The sequence below is a fragment of the Sinocyclocheilus rhinocerous genome, unplaced genomic scaffold, assembly GCF_001515625.1.
Source record: "Sinocyclocheilus rhinocerous isolate Xijiao unplaced genomic scaffold, SAMN03320098_v1.1 scaffold484, whole genome shotgun sequence".
Lineage (NCBI taxonomy): Eukaryota > Metazoa > Chordata > Actinopteri > Cypriniformes > Cyprinidae > Sinocyclocheilus > Sinocyclocheilus rhinocerous.
In genome coordinates, this window is record NW_015658063.1 from 1208959 (window position 1) to 1223164 (window position 14206).

The 14206-nt window shown below is 38.1% G+C and overlaps 1 protein-coding gene across 1 annotated transcript in view; it reads left to right on the plus strand.

Annotated features, from left to right (window-relative positions):
• Window positions 1-13782, plus strand: part of LOC107722045 (ras GTPase-activating protein nGAP-like) — a 67110-nt gene extending 53328 nt beyond the window's left edge. Inside the window, exons 6-17 of the mRNA XM_016530272.1 lie at window positions 1389-1542; window positions 2250-2348; window positions 2451-3005; window positions 3092-3236; window positions 3325-3469; window positions 3715-3721; window positions 5616-5815; window positions 7151-8093; window positions 8178-8309; window positions 8394-8596; window positions 9591-9678; window positions 12532-13782. Of these exons, the coding sequence (XP_016385758.1) occupies window positions 1389-1542; window positions 2250-2348; window positions 2451-3005; window positions 3092-3236; window positions 3325-3469; window positions 3715-3721; window positions 5616-5815; window positions 7151-8093; window positions 8178-8309; window positions 8394-8596; window positions 9591-9678; window positions 12532-12699 (2839 nt within the window). The 3' untranslated portion in view covers window positions 12700-13782. The remainder of the gene's footprint in view (window positions 1-1388; window positions 1543-2249; window positions 2349-2450; window positions 3006-3091; window positions 3237-3324; window positions 3470-3714; window positions 3722-5615; window positions 5816-7150; window positions 8094-8177; window positions 8310-8393; window positions 8597-9590; window positions 9679-12531) is intronic.
• Window positions 13783-14206: the final 424 nt, after the last annotated feature.

Consider the following 14206-nt stretch of genomic DNA (forward strand, 5'->3'; position numbering starts at 1 on the left):
AGCTAATTTTCATTTTTGGGTGAACTAACCCTTTAATGCTTTTATTTAGCAATGATGCATTAAATTGATCCAGTGTGACAATAATGACATTTATAATGTTATAAAAAGTTTCTATTGAAACGGTCCACAAAAATATTAAGCAGCACAATTGTTTTTAGCATAAGAAACATACATTTTTAAGAAATGTTTCTTGAGTAGCAAATCAGCATGTTAGAATGATTTCTGAAGGATCATGTGACACTGAAGACTGGCGTGTAATAGCTGCTGAAAATTCAGCTTTTCCATCACAGGAATGTTCATTTAAAATATTTTAAATTTGAAACAATATGTAAAATTTTAAATGAACATTTTTAAATAAATTTAAAAAGAAAGCAGTTCTTTTAAATTGTAACAATATTTCTGTTGTTTTTACTGTATTTTTGATCGAATAAATGCAGCCTTGTTGAGCATAAAATACTTCTTTCAAAAACACAGTAGAACAGTAGTATGTATATGTATGATATGACTGTATTTTCTCTTCTGTTCTCATTTTAAAACTGAATTCTCATTAAACAACCCAACCATGTGAGTAATGTCAAGGTGTGGATGTTGTGCAAGTGTGGTGGTAGTTCAGGTGTGAAGTTTGTGTGTGTGTGTGTGTGTGTGTGGGGAAGTGTTTAAGATGTTTGTGTAGTCAACTCATCTCTCGCTCCTCAGCTCCTCATAGGGCGGTCCCCATGGTAACATTCTCACAGGGACTTTGCATTGGCCAGCCCTCTTTCTTGTTTGTCACATCAGCTTTCTGCGTCCTTTTTAACCTCACCTGAGCTACGATGAAGTAGCTCTACACCTGCACCAAAAAAAATGAATTGAAAACTATTGGATTGGAGTCTTCGTTTCTTTTCAGGAATGCGTTAATATCCTGATATGCTCTTGGGATACTCCTTCAAGTGGATCTTTAGTTGTTTTTCGTAGGTGTAAACTTTCTTTCTAGAAGCAGGGCGATTATGGAATTTGTTTCATGATAGATTATATAATAAATAATGTTTTAATTATGGTAAAGAAGTAGAAATTGGTTATTGTTTGTGTATATAAAATGAAATTATTGTTTTTATCTGAAACACTCACTCTCTTATGTTTGACTGCCTCCCTGTGGCCGTACTATGTAATTTATTTTTTCTTTTACTAAAATGATTCATAGGAGATTATAATCAATCTTTCTGAGCCAAAACTATTTGTCACAGTTCTCATTTGCATATCGAATCTCCTGTGGCTGAGGACACTGTGTAGCCAGTGAGGAAGGAGACTGAAATATCAGAATCGGAAGAGAGGATGTAATTATTACTAAATGATCTGGTGAGTCTTAAGTAATTGAGTTAAAGTTTCTGTATCTCTGTGTGCTGTTGTAGGTCACGAGGCCTGCCCAAATTGAAGGAGTCCTGTTCCCATGAGTCTTTGCTGAGTCCAGGCAGTGCTGTTGAAGCTCTGGATCTGAGTATGGAGGAGGACGTCTACATCAAACCTTTACACAGCAGCATTCTAGGACAAGACTTCTGCTTTGAGGTACAAACTTCACCTCTTAGCATTATTCCCATGATCACATTGACATTTATATGTAGACTACCATTCAAGTTTGTGTAAGATTTTTTATTCGAAATCTTACGCTTTCCAAGACTGCATTTATTTGATGAAAAATGAATTAAAACAGTAATATTGTGAGATATTATTAATGTAAGCTAACTGTTTTCAATTTTAATACATTTTAAAATGTAATTTATTCCTGTGATGGCAAAACAAAATTTTTAGCAGCCATTACTCCAGTCTTTAATGTCACATATTCCTTTAGAAATCATTCAAGTATGCAAATTTGGTTGTCAAGAAACATTTCTTATTATTATTAATGTTGAAAATATTTGTGTATTTTAAGATTTTTTTTGGAAAACAATCAATTTTTCCGGATTCTTTAATGAATTGAAAGTTCAATAGAACATAATTTATTTGAAATAGAAATAAATGTTTTTATTCTTGCTTTTGATCAATTTAATATGTCCTTGCTGAATAGAAATATACATTTCTTTCGAAAAAATAAAAATCTTACCAGCCCCAAACGTTTTACTATGGTGTAACTATCTTGACATCACAAGTAAGTACAACCACATAATATTTTGGAAGGGTTATATAAGATAAAGTTCAGTTATTTATAACATTTGGATTAAATTAATGATTTACTCTATGAATGAATTGCTGAATTTCTCGCCCTCTTCACGTAGGTGGCATACTCAGGTGGAAGTAAGTGCTTCAGCTGCTCTTCTGCTGCTGAACGGGACAAATGGATGGAGAACCTCAAGAGAACTGTGCAGCCTAATAAGGTAACAAAGATGCTTGTTTTTTTAATCAATGCAAAATCATGCATGCTTGTTTTATACTTAAAATTAGCTTCTGTGGTTCAATCCGTGTCATTCCATCACCAGGACAACTGCAGACGAGCGGAAAACGTCCTCCGTTTGTGGATCATCGAGGCCAAAGATCTGCCACCGAAAAAGAAGTATTTCTGTGAGCTGTGTCTGGATGACGTGCTGTACGCCCGCACCACCAGCAAAACCCGCTCTGACTGCCTGTTCTGGGGCGAACACTTTGAGTTCTCCGGCGTTCCGTCCATTAAGAGCATCACTGTACACATCTATCGTGATGTGGACAAGAAAAAGAAAAAGGACAAAAACAACTATGTGGGCCTGGTGAACATACCGGTGCAGGGAGTAATGGGAAGGCAGTTTGTGGAGAAATGGTATCCGGTCAGCACCCCCACCACCAGCAAAACCAAAGGTGGAGGCCCCTCCATCCGCATCAAATCTCGCTTCCAGACTGTCTCCATCCTGCCCATGGAGCAGTACAAAGAGTTTGCGGAGTTTGTGACCAATAACTATACCATGTTGTGCTCTGTGTTGGAGCCTGTCATCAGCGTGAAGAACAAGGAGGAGATGGCCAGTGCGCTCGTGCACATACTGCAGAGCACGGGACGGGCGAAGGTATGATGCCAATTGAGATCTCAATACCTTAAACTAGCTATAATCACTTGTTTATGACTAGAAGTTGATTGAACTTTCTTTATTAGGACTTCCTAACGGATCTGGTGATGTCAGAGGTGGATCGCTGTGCTGATCATGACGTGCTGATCTTTAGGGAAAACACGCTAGCCACCAAAGCCATTGAAGAATACCTCAAATTGGTGGGACAGAAGTACCTACATGATGCACTAGGTAAGTTAAACGTTTACCTTGGTGTATTTATTAAGAAGCTTGTGTAACAAGAAGACCCTTTACTTATATGTTTGTGTTTGCTTTGTAGGAGAGTTTATTAAAGCCCTTTATGAGTCAGATGAAAATTGTGAAGTAGACCCATCGAAGTGCTCCAGCAATGAGCTTCCAGAGCACCAAAGTAACCTGAAGATGTGCTGTGAGCTGGCCTTCTGCAAGATCATCAACTCTTACTGGTAACTTTTTCAGGTCCTAGACCTTGACATCATTTATGTACAACATAAACTTCAATAGTAGCTAAGTAGAAGCTTGAACAACAACAGAAACAAAGTAAAGAATATACTGTATGTAGGGTTCATAGTAATTAAAAACTGTGATTTTCTTGTGCGCAATCTCCATAAAATGTTTTTTTTTTTTTTATTCTTCTTCAAAAATTCAGCAATTGGAAAAGTTTTACTTTTTTTTTCCAAACTTTTTTCAGGATCATGGTTATAAATTCAGATTTACACTATCATTCAAAAGTTTGGGGTCAGTAATAGGGCTGCACGATATATCGAAATTATCGAAATATCGCAAATGTAAATATCGCAATATGCATATCACAACGGCGTGCGATATCATTATCATTTTAATAATAGGCTACTTAAATCAAAACGTTGCAAAAGGTCAAAGTTTTAGTTCGACGCATATAGCAGAGAATTACTTGACGTTGAAAAGAGTTAAGTGCAATAAGTTGCAGAAAACAACTCTGTCGTCTCGTCTTGCTGTCTGACTCACACCTGAAGCGCACGCACAAGCCACATCTCGCACAGCGTCTCTTCAGTTCTGCCGCACACGTGCAAAGCACGCGCGCACACACAGAGAGACGCGTTTCAGACTGAGTTGATTCGTCTTTCGCATCTCCTCCTTATGTTTGAACAGACACATACACACAGAATTATGTCAATAGTACCCGTCTCGACGATCATTCTCGTAAACGCAGTCGGTTATGAATTAGTCTAACTTGTTTTCAGTTATTGAACAGAACATTGTAGCACGCATCGCATCCAATAAATCGCAGTAAGCTTTGTTATTTGTTACTTTTGATATGAAATAAAGTCTCCGATTTCAAATTCTGTGCATGTTATTACAATATTCAAAGAACGTCACATTTACCTCAGAAAAATTTGGTGACCATAAACTTTAGTCAGCTAGAAAAATTAACTCTAGAGAGGAGCATTTTGCTAAATATCTGCACCATATAACATAATCATTATATTTTTTACTGTTCTTCAGTATTTAAGTTTGAATAAATCCATCAAGTTTCTATGACAGACACCATTTAAATGTTTATATTTCAAATGTTAAATTAATTGGAGTAGAAATATAATTATGTAATTTAAAGTTAAAGTTAACTTTTAGTTTATTTTAGTATTAGAATTTTAACCTTCAATATTATAGTAATGTAGTACCAACTGCCTCCCATGTATATTTTACAGCATTAGTTGGGAGATTTTTTCCTTGAGACTTAAGCAAATGCAACATGAACGCTACTCAACATAAATGAAAAAAAAATACTGAGTGCACACTGCACATTTAAGTATTAAGAATGGCCATGTCTCAAAATCAGGAAGCACATTTCATACCTCAGAGGTATTGCCGCAAATGTCTTCTGTTGAGCTGTGTGCTTCATGTCAGTAATGCTTGATCCCCACTAAACGTTGTAAGGTTCTAGCAGATTTTAAATGTTTAACATTGCAGTACTGTTCACCAGCTGTGTGTGACCAAAAAAAGCTTTGCTCTTGTTTGCAGTGTCATAACTCATTGTTTAGGTTAAGTTAGCCTCAAGGTTAATGTTTGTTTAATGGCATTGGACACAGCGCATTCACACCCTTCCCCTAACCCTTGCTGACCTGTTGCGTCTGGAGCATGGTTTTGTTTTGACTGCTATTAAAACCTCCCTGCACAATATTTTTGTTTCCTGCCATGAGTTAATTCATCTCAACCTTTCTTTTATCTCGTCTCAGACATAACCTTCTGTTGTTGTTTGATGCATGGCCTGCATTTGACCTTGTTTGTTTCTGTTTGTTGTTTTTGGAACTGCTTTTGTCATTTTTGTAGAAGCATGTGTTTGGTTTTTCTTTTATTTATCCCTAATTTGACTTTTTTTCTTTTGTTTTCTCCTCTGTTTGCCCATGTCACTATCCATTCCACCCTTTCCTGTCCGACACACTGTGTCTCCATGGTTACGCTGTCCTACCACCTATGCATTATGGTGCCTACTATCTCGACCAACCAAAAAACCCTCCTGCCAACCCACCAATCTGCCATCTGCACCCTCAAACTCTCGGGCTCCATGTGTTTGCCCTCTGTGGTCCATAATGTGGTTACACGCCAACCCAGGGTGACAATTCCTTCCTGCAGGCGACGGTGGCCAAACTGGGGCCCCTGCCGCGTATACTTGGCGATATCACCCGCTCGCTGTCCAGCCCCACCCCCATCCAGCAGCAGCTCAGGCGCTTCCAGGACCACAGCTCCGCTCATGACATCAGTGGGAGTGTGTCCTCAGGACTGCAGAGAATATTTGAAGACCCAGCAGACAGGTAGGACATTGCTGGATTTTATAATTTTTTCTACTTCATGTATGACTGCGCTATATTCTAAATCACCTAAGGCCATAATTAAGCTTTGTGTGAGGAACAGACTGAAATGATTTGGTTGTTATTCCAAAATTATAGTAGTTACTCACTCATCCACAAGATCAAACGTGGTGCGTTCCTAAAAGGAGAAGAACATCATTGATTCTCACATGTATTGTGAAAGTGCCAAGTTTGAACTTGTGGAAACATGAACATTTTAAAGGGCCATTTCTGGTTAAAGGTGCGATGTAATGGAAGTAGCGACAGATCTTTTCTTCTCTATTGTGACGTACATCTAAGTGAAGCAGGTTATTGAAAAGATCAAAAATTTAGGGTGGGAACTCTTATCATTTCACCAGAAGATTACGTTATGACCATTTTAATGATAAATGTGACCCCGGACCACAAAACCAGTCATAAGGGTCAATTTTATGAAATTGAGATTTATACATCATCAGTATTTGGCCGAGATACAACTATTTGAAAATCTGTAATCTGAGGGGGCGAAAAATCAAAATATTGAGAAAATTGCCTTTAAAGTTGTCCAAATGAAGTACTTAGCAATGCATATTACTAATCAAAAATTAAGTTTTGATATTTACAGTAGGAAATTTACAAAATATCTTCATGGAACTTGATCTTTACTTAATATCCTAATGATTTTTGGCATAAAAGAAAAATCGATAATTTTGACCCATACAATCAATTTATTGTTGGCTATTGCTACAAATATACCCGTGCGACTGGAGACTGGTTTTGTGGTCCAGGGTCACAAATTAAAAGGTCAAAAGAAAGAAACGTATGCATGGATGAATCATTCACAATAGATTGTGCATTTAGAAGGTAGATAGGGTGAGTTTCCCTTTCATGCCATTTCATTTGTGACGTATACCACACTTCTCCAAAGATTTAGAACTAGTTTATCCAGTCAATAATGGATGAATTGAACCAAGTCCCGTCCTACCAATTTTTTTTTTCTTTTTTAGTAATCCATTTCACTCGGATGTACATCACAATACAGAAGAAAAGATCTGTCCCAACTTGCGTTTCATCGCAACTTTTAAAAAGGCTTCGGAACAGATGGCTGACAAGCCTACTTATATTTCTCTGAGAAGGCCAATCAGTATCGGACAAGAATAGACCACAATGCATTGTAACACCAAAGTATAAATCAACATTACATTAGCACACGTACATTTCCAAAACCACTGAGACTTTAATTGGACCATTAAAATAAAATGTGCAATATTATTACTGCATTATTCTCATATATTCATTCTTCTGTATCTTGTTCCTCAGTGAAATGAGGAGCATCAAATCTCCTGTCCAGGAGCACATGGAGGCATTAGTCCGAGGCAAGCATCCTTTATTGGGTCAGCAGTCCTCCACTCACAGCATGAGCTTCTCTGACAAAGAGGAGCGAGACAGTCCACTACCGAATGGACGCAGTATATCTCTAATGGACCTGCAGGACTCTTACCTGGCACAAGGGCATCCGGGTCCTAACTCTCTCAACGAAACCCCACCTAGATTAGGCCGAGTGGGCTCTCAGGCCTCCATTGGCCCTGTCCCCCCTCCACACCTCCACCAGCCCCCTGTCCATCCAAAAGTTCCCCAACTAAGAGACAACTTGCCGCAAAGTGCCCCGCAAGTGCGGCGCCCTATACACCCCTCCCTCAGCCAGCAGCGTAGCCTGCAACCGCTGTCTTTCCAAAACCCTGTTTACCACCTCAGTAACCTGCACGCACAATCCACGCACTCCGCCCAGTCCCTGCAGCCAGACTCCAGCTCGGAGAACCTGAGCACAGGCAGCTCTCGGAGCGCCAGTCCCAGTGCGTCAGGGGGCCGGGGAGCTACTCCCAGAGCACGGATGCCCTCCACCAGCAGCGTGGAGGAAGAACTCACCCGCAAAAGCATCCAGAGACAAGAAACACCTCCTCCCACAGCACGCTGGCACCCTCCCCTGGCAGACCAGCACTCGGGAGCCCAGGTTGTGGCGGTACCGAGGCAGAGCAGCACAGGTACGGCGCATATCGTGAAGGTGGAGCAACAGAGTCGAGGAGTGGGGCTGGTGGCAGGAAACACACCGTCGCGAACTCCAAGATCGCTTCCTCACAGCACTTCCCTGCGTAGCAGCAGCAGCGTCAACACTGAACCCATGCAGCAGAGCGGTGAGAGATCCAGACAGCAGTCCTCGTGCTCCAGAGACAGTTCGGTTCCAGGAGGACGAGGCGCCAAACAGGTAATGACCGAGATGAGGAAAGAGTTCGCTTTACCCAGACATGTTTGAACCCAAATAATGCTTTCTTTTGCATGTGTCCATAAGGTACAGTCACCTGTAGAGTCAGTCACCCTGTCCCCAGTGGAGCGAACGGCAGCATGGGTCCTGAATAACGGCCAGTATGAAGATGAGGAAGAGGAAGGACAGAGCAAAGATGATGCCAAACATGTAGAGAAGGTACAAAAAGAAGAAATTGCTGCAAATATGCTTTAGATAGTCACTGTAGTAGGTTTTAAGAGGTTCTACTCTTTTTCTCTGAAGTACGAACAGGAAATCTCAAAACTGAAGGAGCGTCTGCGGGCGTCTAGTCGGCGACTGGAGGAATATGAGAGGAGGCTGCTGGCACAGGAACAGCAGATGCAGAAGCTGCTTTTGGAATACAAGGCTCGATTGGAGGACAGTGAGGACCGTCTGCGCAGACAACAAGAGGAGAAAGACAGCCAGATGAAGAGTATTATCTGCCGGTGAGTGTATGACCAAATTTACAGTATATTATAAAGGAGTGATTATCTTATACTTTTGGTTGCAAACCTCAAAATACAGTCTAAATATTTAGTAAATGTTTAGTAAAATCCTTGTGTGTATATATATGTACATTTGTTGATTAACAATACAATACTGTATAAATGCTGTTTTTTTTCCTTAATCCTTTATTTAGGGTATGAATGTGTTTAAGTTTTAATTAATTTTTTTTTGGTTACGCTTTATTTTAAGGCCCAATTCTCGCCATTAACAAACCATTGAACAAAGACTTTTGCCTTAATAAGCTTCTAATTTGCTGCTTATTAATAGTTAGTAAGGCCGTTGTTAAGTTTAGGTATTAGGTCGGATTAGGGATGTAGAATATGGTCATGCAGAACATGTGCTTTATAAGTGCAGCCAATATGTTAATAATAGGCATGCTAATAAGCATCTAGTTAATAGTAAGAATTGGTCCCTATTAGTGTTGTCAAAAGTACAGACTTCGGTATCAGTCAGTACTGAAATTTAAAAAACGTCCATTTCCCGCTAACATTTGAGCGCTGTTGAGCGGATTCTTAAACACTGCTGATTGGCCATTGTGTTCACGCGCTCAACAGATATGACTGTGATTGGCTACAATGATCATCGCTTCATGCTCTTCACCGAGCGCTCACACAGGAGCGTTTGAAAGCAGGCATCTGTCAGCGGATCTGTCTATGTGCAGATATATTAGGGATCTGCTGATAGACGCGGCTTTCAAACGCTCCCGTGTACATCTGTGCGAGCACTCGGTGAAGAGCGTGAAGTGATAATCATTGTACCGAAGTCGGTACTTTTGACAATACTAGTCCCCTATACTATACCTTTTTCCTTTTTATCTTTAATTTGTACATAAACAAAACTATCCATAAACAACCAAATCTGCAATGTCGAAACTGTTTGATATTCCAAAACCATGTGAAATCTGACAAGGTTTTGTGTCATTGTGGCTCATAGGCTGATGGCCGTGGAGGAAGAACTGAAGAGAGACCATACAGAGATGCAAGCGGTCATAGACGCCAAGCAGAAGATAATCGATGCACAGGTATTGCAGATGACCATGTTAACCAGCATGATAAATGCAAGGGAACTTGAGTGAGAGTTTGGAGATCATCTTAGTCTACTGTCTGGTTGTGAGGAGCTGGCCTGTGTGTGCTGCACAGTGGTATGCTTTGAACTCCCTGCTAAACCTCAGATGGTATTAAAGCAAACAGGCTGCTGACTGGCTCATTGTTACTGTGTCCTACTGAATTCCAGGTCGCTAATGGAACTGAGGTAATACCAGCAGGCAAGTACAAGCAAACAGTTCTGCTCCTGCAGAGCAGCTAGGCTTATGTAAGCGCACCCCGATCCAACACCCATGCCTGGCCTGAACCTTTGCAACACTCAGTCCTCCAAGCCATTTTGTTTCTCTCCACTTCAGATGATCTAAATATCTAAATCTAAATAAAATGAAGGTTAAATGTGAAGTGTGTCGTTTTTCAGTGTTAAAAGACGCTCTATCCAAATTGCACAGAGATCACTATAACAAAAATTTATAACAAACAAGAATGTAATAATACATATAAATTATTATATTTTATTATTTATATATATATATATATACTGTAAAAAAACTAATGATTGCATTGGATATAGGATGTGAAACGTAAGCTAACCAAAAAAATTTATTATATTAATTTTAACTAGAAATTTATACATTTATCTACAATCAAACCAAAATATATTCTGACACCTTCAAGATTTCTCACATTATTACAGTTTATTCGCTATAGTTTAGAAAATGGTAAATTTAAGTACATAATTAGATAATACCAATTTAGGACAACCAATTACCAAGCAATGCTTAATTTTGTTCAGTCTGTGGTGTAAAAAGAAAATTAAAAGAATGTATGAAGAATTAATAGGTATAACACTGTGTGTCAGTTTACTTTTTGCTATCCTCCCTTAAATTGAACTGTAGTGTCCTCCACCCACTAGTAAAAAAATATCAAAAATGATATCTGGTGTTTGAATAATTTTTGGTTTGACTGTATAACGTGATTATATTATTGATGTTACATATTATACATATATTCACTTTAAATGTAATTTATTTTATTTTATTCATATTTAATTATTTATTAGATATTTAAAAGGATTGTTCACCCAAAAATGAAAAATCTGTTCCAACCCTGTTTGTGCTTTTTTTTTTTTTTTTCTAAGGAAAACAGAAGAATATATTTTGAAGAATGTTGTTAACCAAACAGTTCCAATTGACTTTCATTGTTTTTGTGCATCCAGTGGAAGTCAATGAGAACCAAAATTGTGTGGCTACCAACATTCTTCAAAATAGTGTTGTTGTTGTTTTTTTTACTGTCCACAGAAACGATATGAGGGTGAGTAAATGATGACAGAATTTTCATTTTAATTAGTATTTTAATTTATATTAAATGTAAAAAAAAAAAAAACATTAGTGATTGTTGTAACAGTTCATCTTAAAGAAAGTTTGTAGGATTTCTAATCAGGAACTGAAAAGTACTTCAGGCAGAATGAAACTGTCCATGACATTATTAGTGACATAGAAATTGCACACTTTACCTTTAAACAAGATACTTAAATACGTTTGCATACTTAAACTTTTCAGTCATAGCCTGTTTTGTCATTTGACTTTAAAAATTCTCCTCGTGTTTGGTAAATGTTCATGCTTTTCCCACATTTCAAAGCTGTCAGAGCATCTTCCTGATGTTTAGTGTGATGCTATTGAGGAATGTGTTGATATGGATCTCTCGAAGCAGATTTACTACCTGGTACCTGTGCTTGGGCTGCTGTTTTTTATTTTCCCTCCTTATTTTTGCCTAGTCACTTCCTTTTTGCCCATGCTGCCACACTCCCAGCACTGTAGTCGGTGTGTGTGCACTCCACAAGTTGCCACTGCCCTCTGCAGATTTACTTTATAGTGTAATGATGGTCTCTCTTGTCTGGTTTTTGTCTGCATCTGTTGCTTATACAGGATTTGAGTTGTCCTGATTTTGCTGTCCTTACAAACTTGCTCTTTTGCGTGTATGTGCTTGTAGCACATGTGATTGTTCACTTGCCTGACCGCTGTCAGACTGGCACAAATTATTAATAGGCCCTATTCACATCAGCTATTATTTGTCTTTTTAAAATGATCTTCCTTTGAAATGAAGATAGAGTTGATTTGGTTATATTTTGTTGAAAAAATATACATGATAAAACATGACTTACATTCTTTTTAATTAGTTTTATTTATTTACTTTTTCACTTTTTTTTTTGCTAACACATTCAGTTTCACCATCTATGTCCACCATTTTCCTTTTTGGACAATGTCATTTGTTTACTATATTATTTTATTTGTATTGAATCTTTTTAAAGGAATATTCATGGTTAAATGTAATTTCAAGTTTGAAAAATAAATATACTAGAGATAGGATTTTATACATATTTGTGAAAAGTTTAGTATAATGTAAGGCATAATAAAAGTTCATTCACCTGAAAAAGCAATCCTACCTTTAATTATAAAATTAATAATAGTAGAATTAATAATAATAATAAATTGTATGTAATATATATTAATAATAAATGAACCATTATATATAATATTTGTTATAATATATTTTTTTATTTTCTACACACACACACACATATAGTATTATGCATAAAATGTAATATTTATTATATAATCATTTCGTGTATGTGTATGTATGTGTGTATATATATATATATATATATATATATTTATAATATAATTATTATAAATGTTTGAACAAAAATGTGAGCTCTGTGTTTCTGCTGCTAAATCGCCAAGAGCAGGCTGTAATATGTAACCTTGAATATCCCTTTAATTTATGTAAAAAATTAAGATATCTTTAAATCTTAAATTTGAATGTGCTTGCAGGAGAAGAGGATCAGCTCCCTGGATGCAGCTAACTCTCGGCTGATGAGTGCCCTCACTCAGGTCAAAGAGCGATACAGCATGCACAACCTCCGCAACGGCCTGTCGCCCACCAACCCCACCAAGCTCTCCATCACTGAGAACGGAGAGTTCAAGAACAGCAGCTGCTGATTGGTGCTCATGGACTTGATGAGCTGTGCCGATTGGTGCTCCCAGACAGATCACCAGCACCGATTGGTTGAGTTCAACACAGACTGAGTACCTTGACTACATGCCTAAACTGACTGACTACTGTAAACATGCGATTGCAAGGAATGTCTGGTTATTAATGTATATAAACGTTATCTAATATTGGTTCTGTACAGAAATGCTACTGCAGAGGAGTGTTTTGAGATTGCGTGGGAGAGTAAAGCGTAGCTTCGGTTCTGAGTCAGTGAGTTTGTTTTTTTTAAATACTGATTTACGCATAAATGCAGATTTAAGATTGCAAACAGATTTTTAATTATTGCCTAAGATATATGAAGGAGATGTACATATCTTAAAATAGAATTGTTTTAAAAGAAAAAATTAAGAAAAGCACATAGGTATCGGCCGTAGCTGTAAATGTCCCCAAGTTGCAGAATCTGACAGGCAGAAATAGATGAAAGGCAATTTTATGCACTCAGTTTTCTAACACAAGTTTTCTATTGTTTTGTTTTTTATTATTATTGTTTTATCATCTTGCAAAAGGTGTTATGACTGATTTTAGTTGACTAAAAGGACACAATTAAGCCAGCCACAGTTCAATTAAAACAAATCTAGAACATGATATTCAATAAATTGAAATATGTGTTCATTAATTTTACTAAAAATATGACTGAAGCAGTGGGTTTAGTAAATTAAAATATTGAACTGAATTTTCATTTTGACATATGTAGGCTATTTTACTGGCACTCAACCCAACTTAACATTTTTTGCCCTATATGTGTTTTATGTATCTGACCAGAGTGCTGTGAAACCACCAATCTACAGTCTCACTGCCCTCTTGTTCTAGACGGTCTCACTGCCCTCTTTCTGATCCTGTTTATTGTTGGTCTGCTACTTTTAATGAAAGTCATTGTTTTTTTTCACAGTGTTCTCACTCGGTCCATATGAGCATCAATGCCGTTAACCTTTTGTGGCACAGAACTCCTCAATGTTTGCTGTTCTCGTAGCGATATATTTGATGGTCAGTCTCAGAGTTGAAAGCTGAGCATTGAATAAAGATGGATTGTGGCCTCATTGATTATGTTGTCTGTATGTGACCAAAACTGATTTAGCATTTCTGCTTCCATTCATTTTGCTGTTATTGTCAGGGATCTGGAAGGAGGACCCAATTGCAGTGTGAGTAACAAGGGTTTATTGACAAAACAGATCAATACAAAAGGGTTGTTGTGAGGTGCACAGGTGATACCACAACAGGAACACAGAAAACCGAGATAAGGGAGGGAGGCCACAACAGCCTCAGACATCAACTGGCAGAATACTATAGCAGCAGAGGAGGCGGCAAGACCAGGCCGGTGGAGAGACCAGAGCATGGCACCAGAGAGCTGAGCTCAGATACTTATTGACCATAAACTCTGAAGCATGCCAGGCAAGGGAACCAGTGGACAGGAACAGGTCAGGACAGGAACTCTAACACCACAACAAGACAAAACAT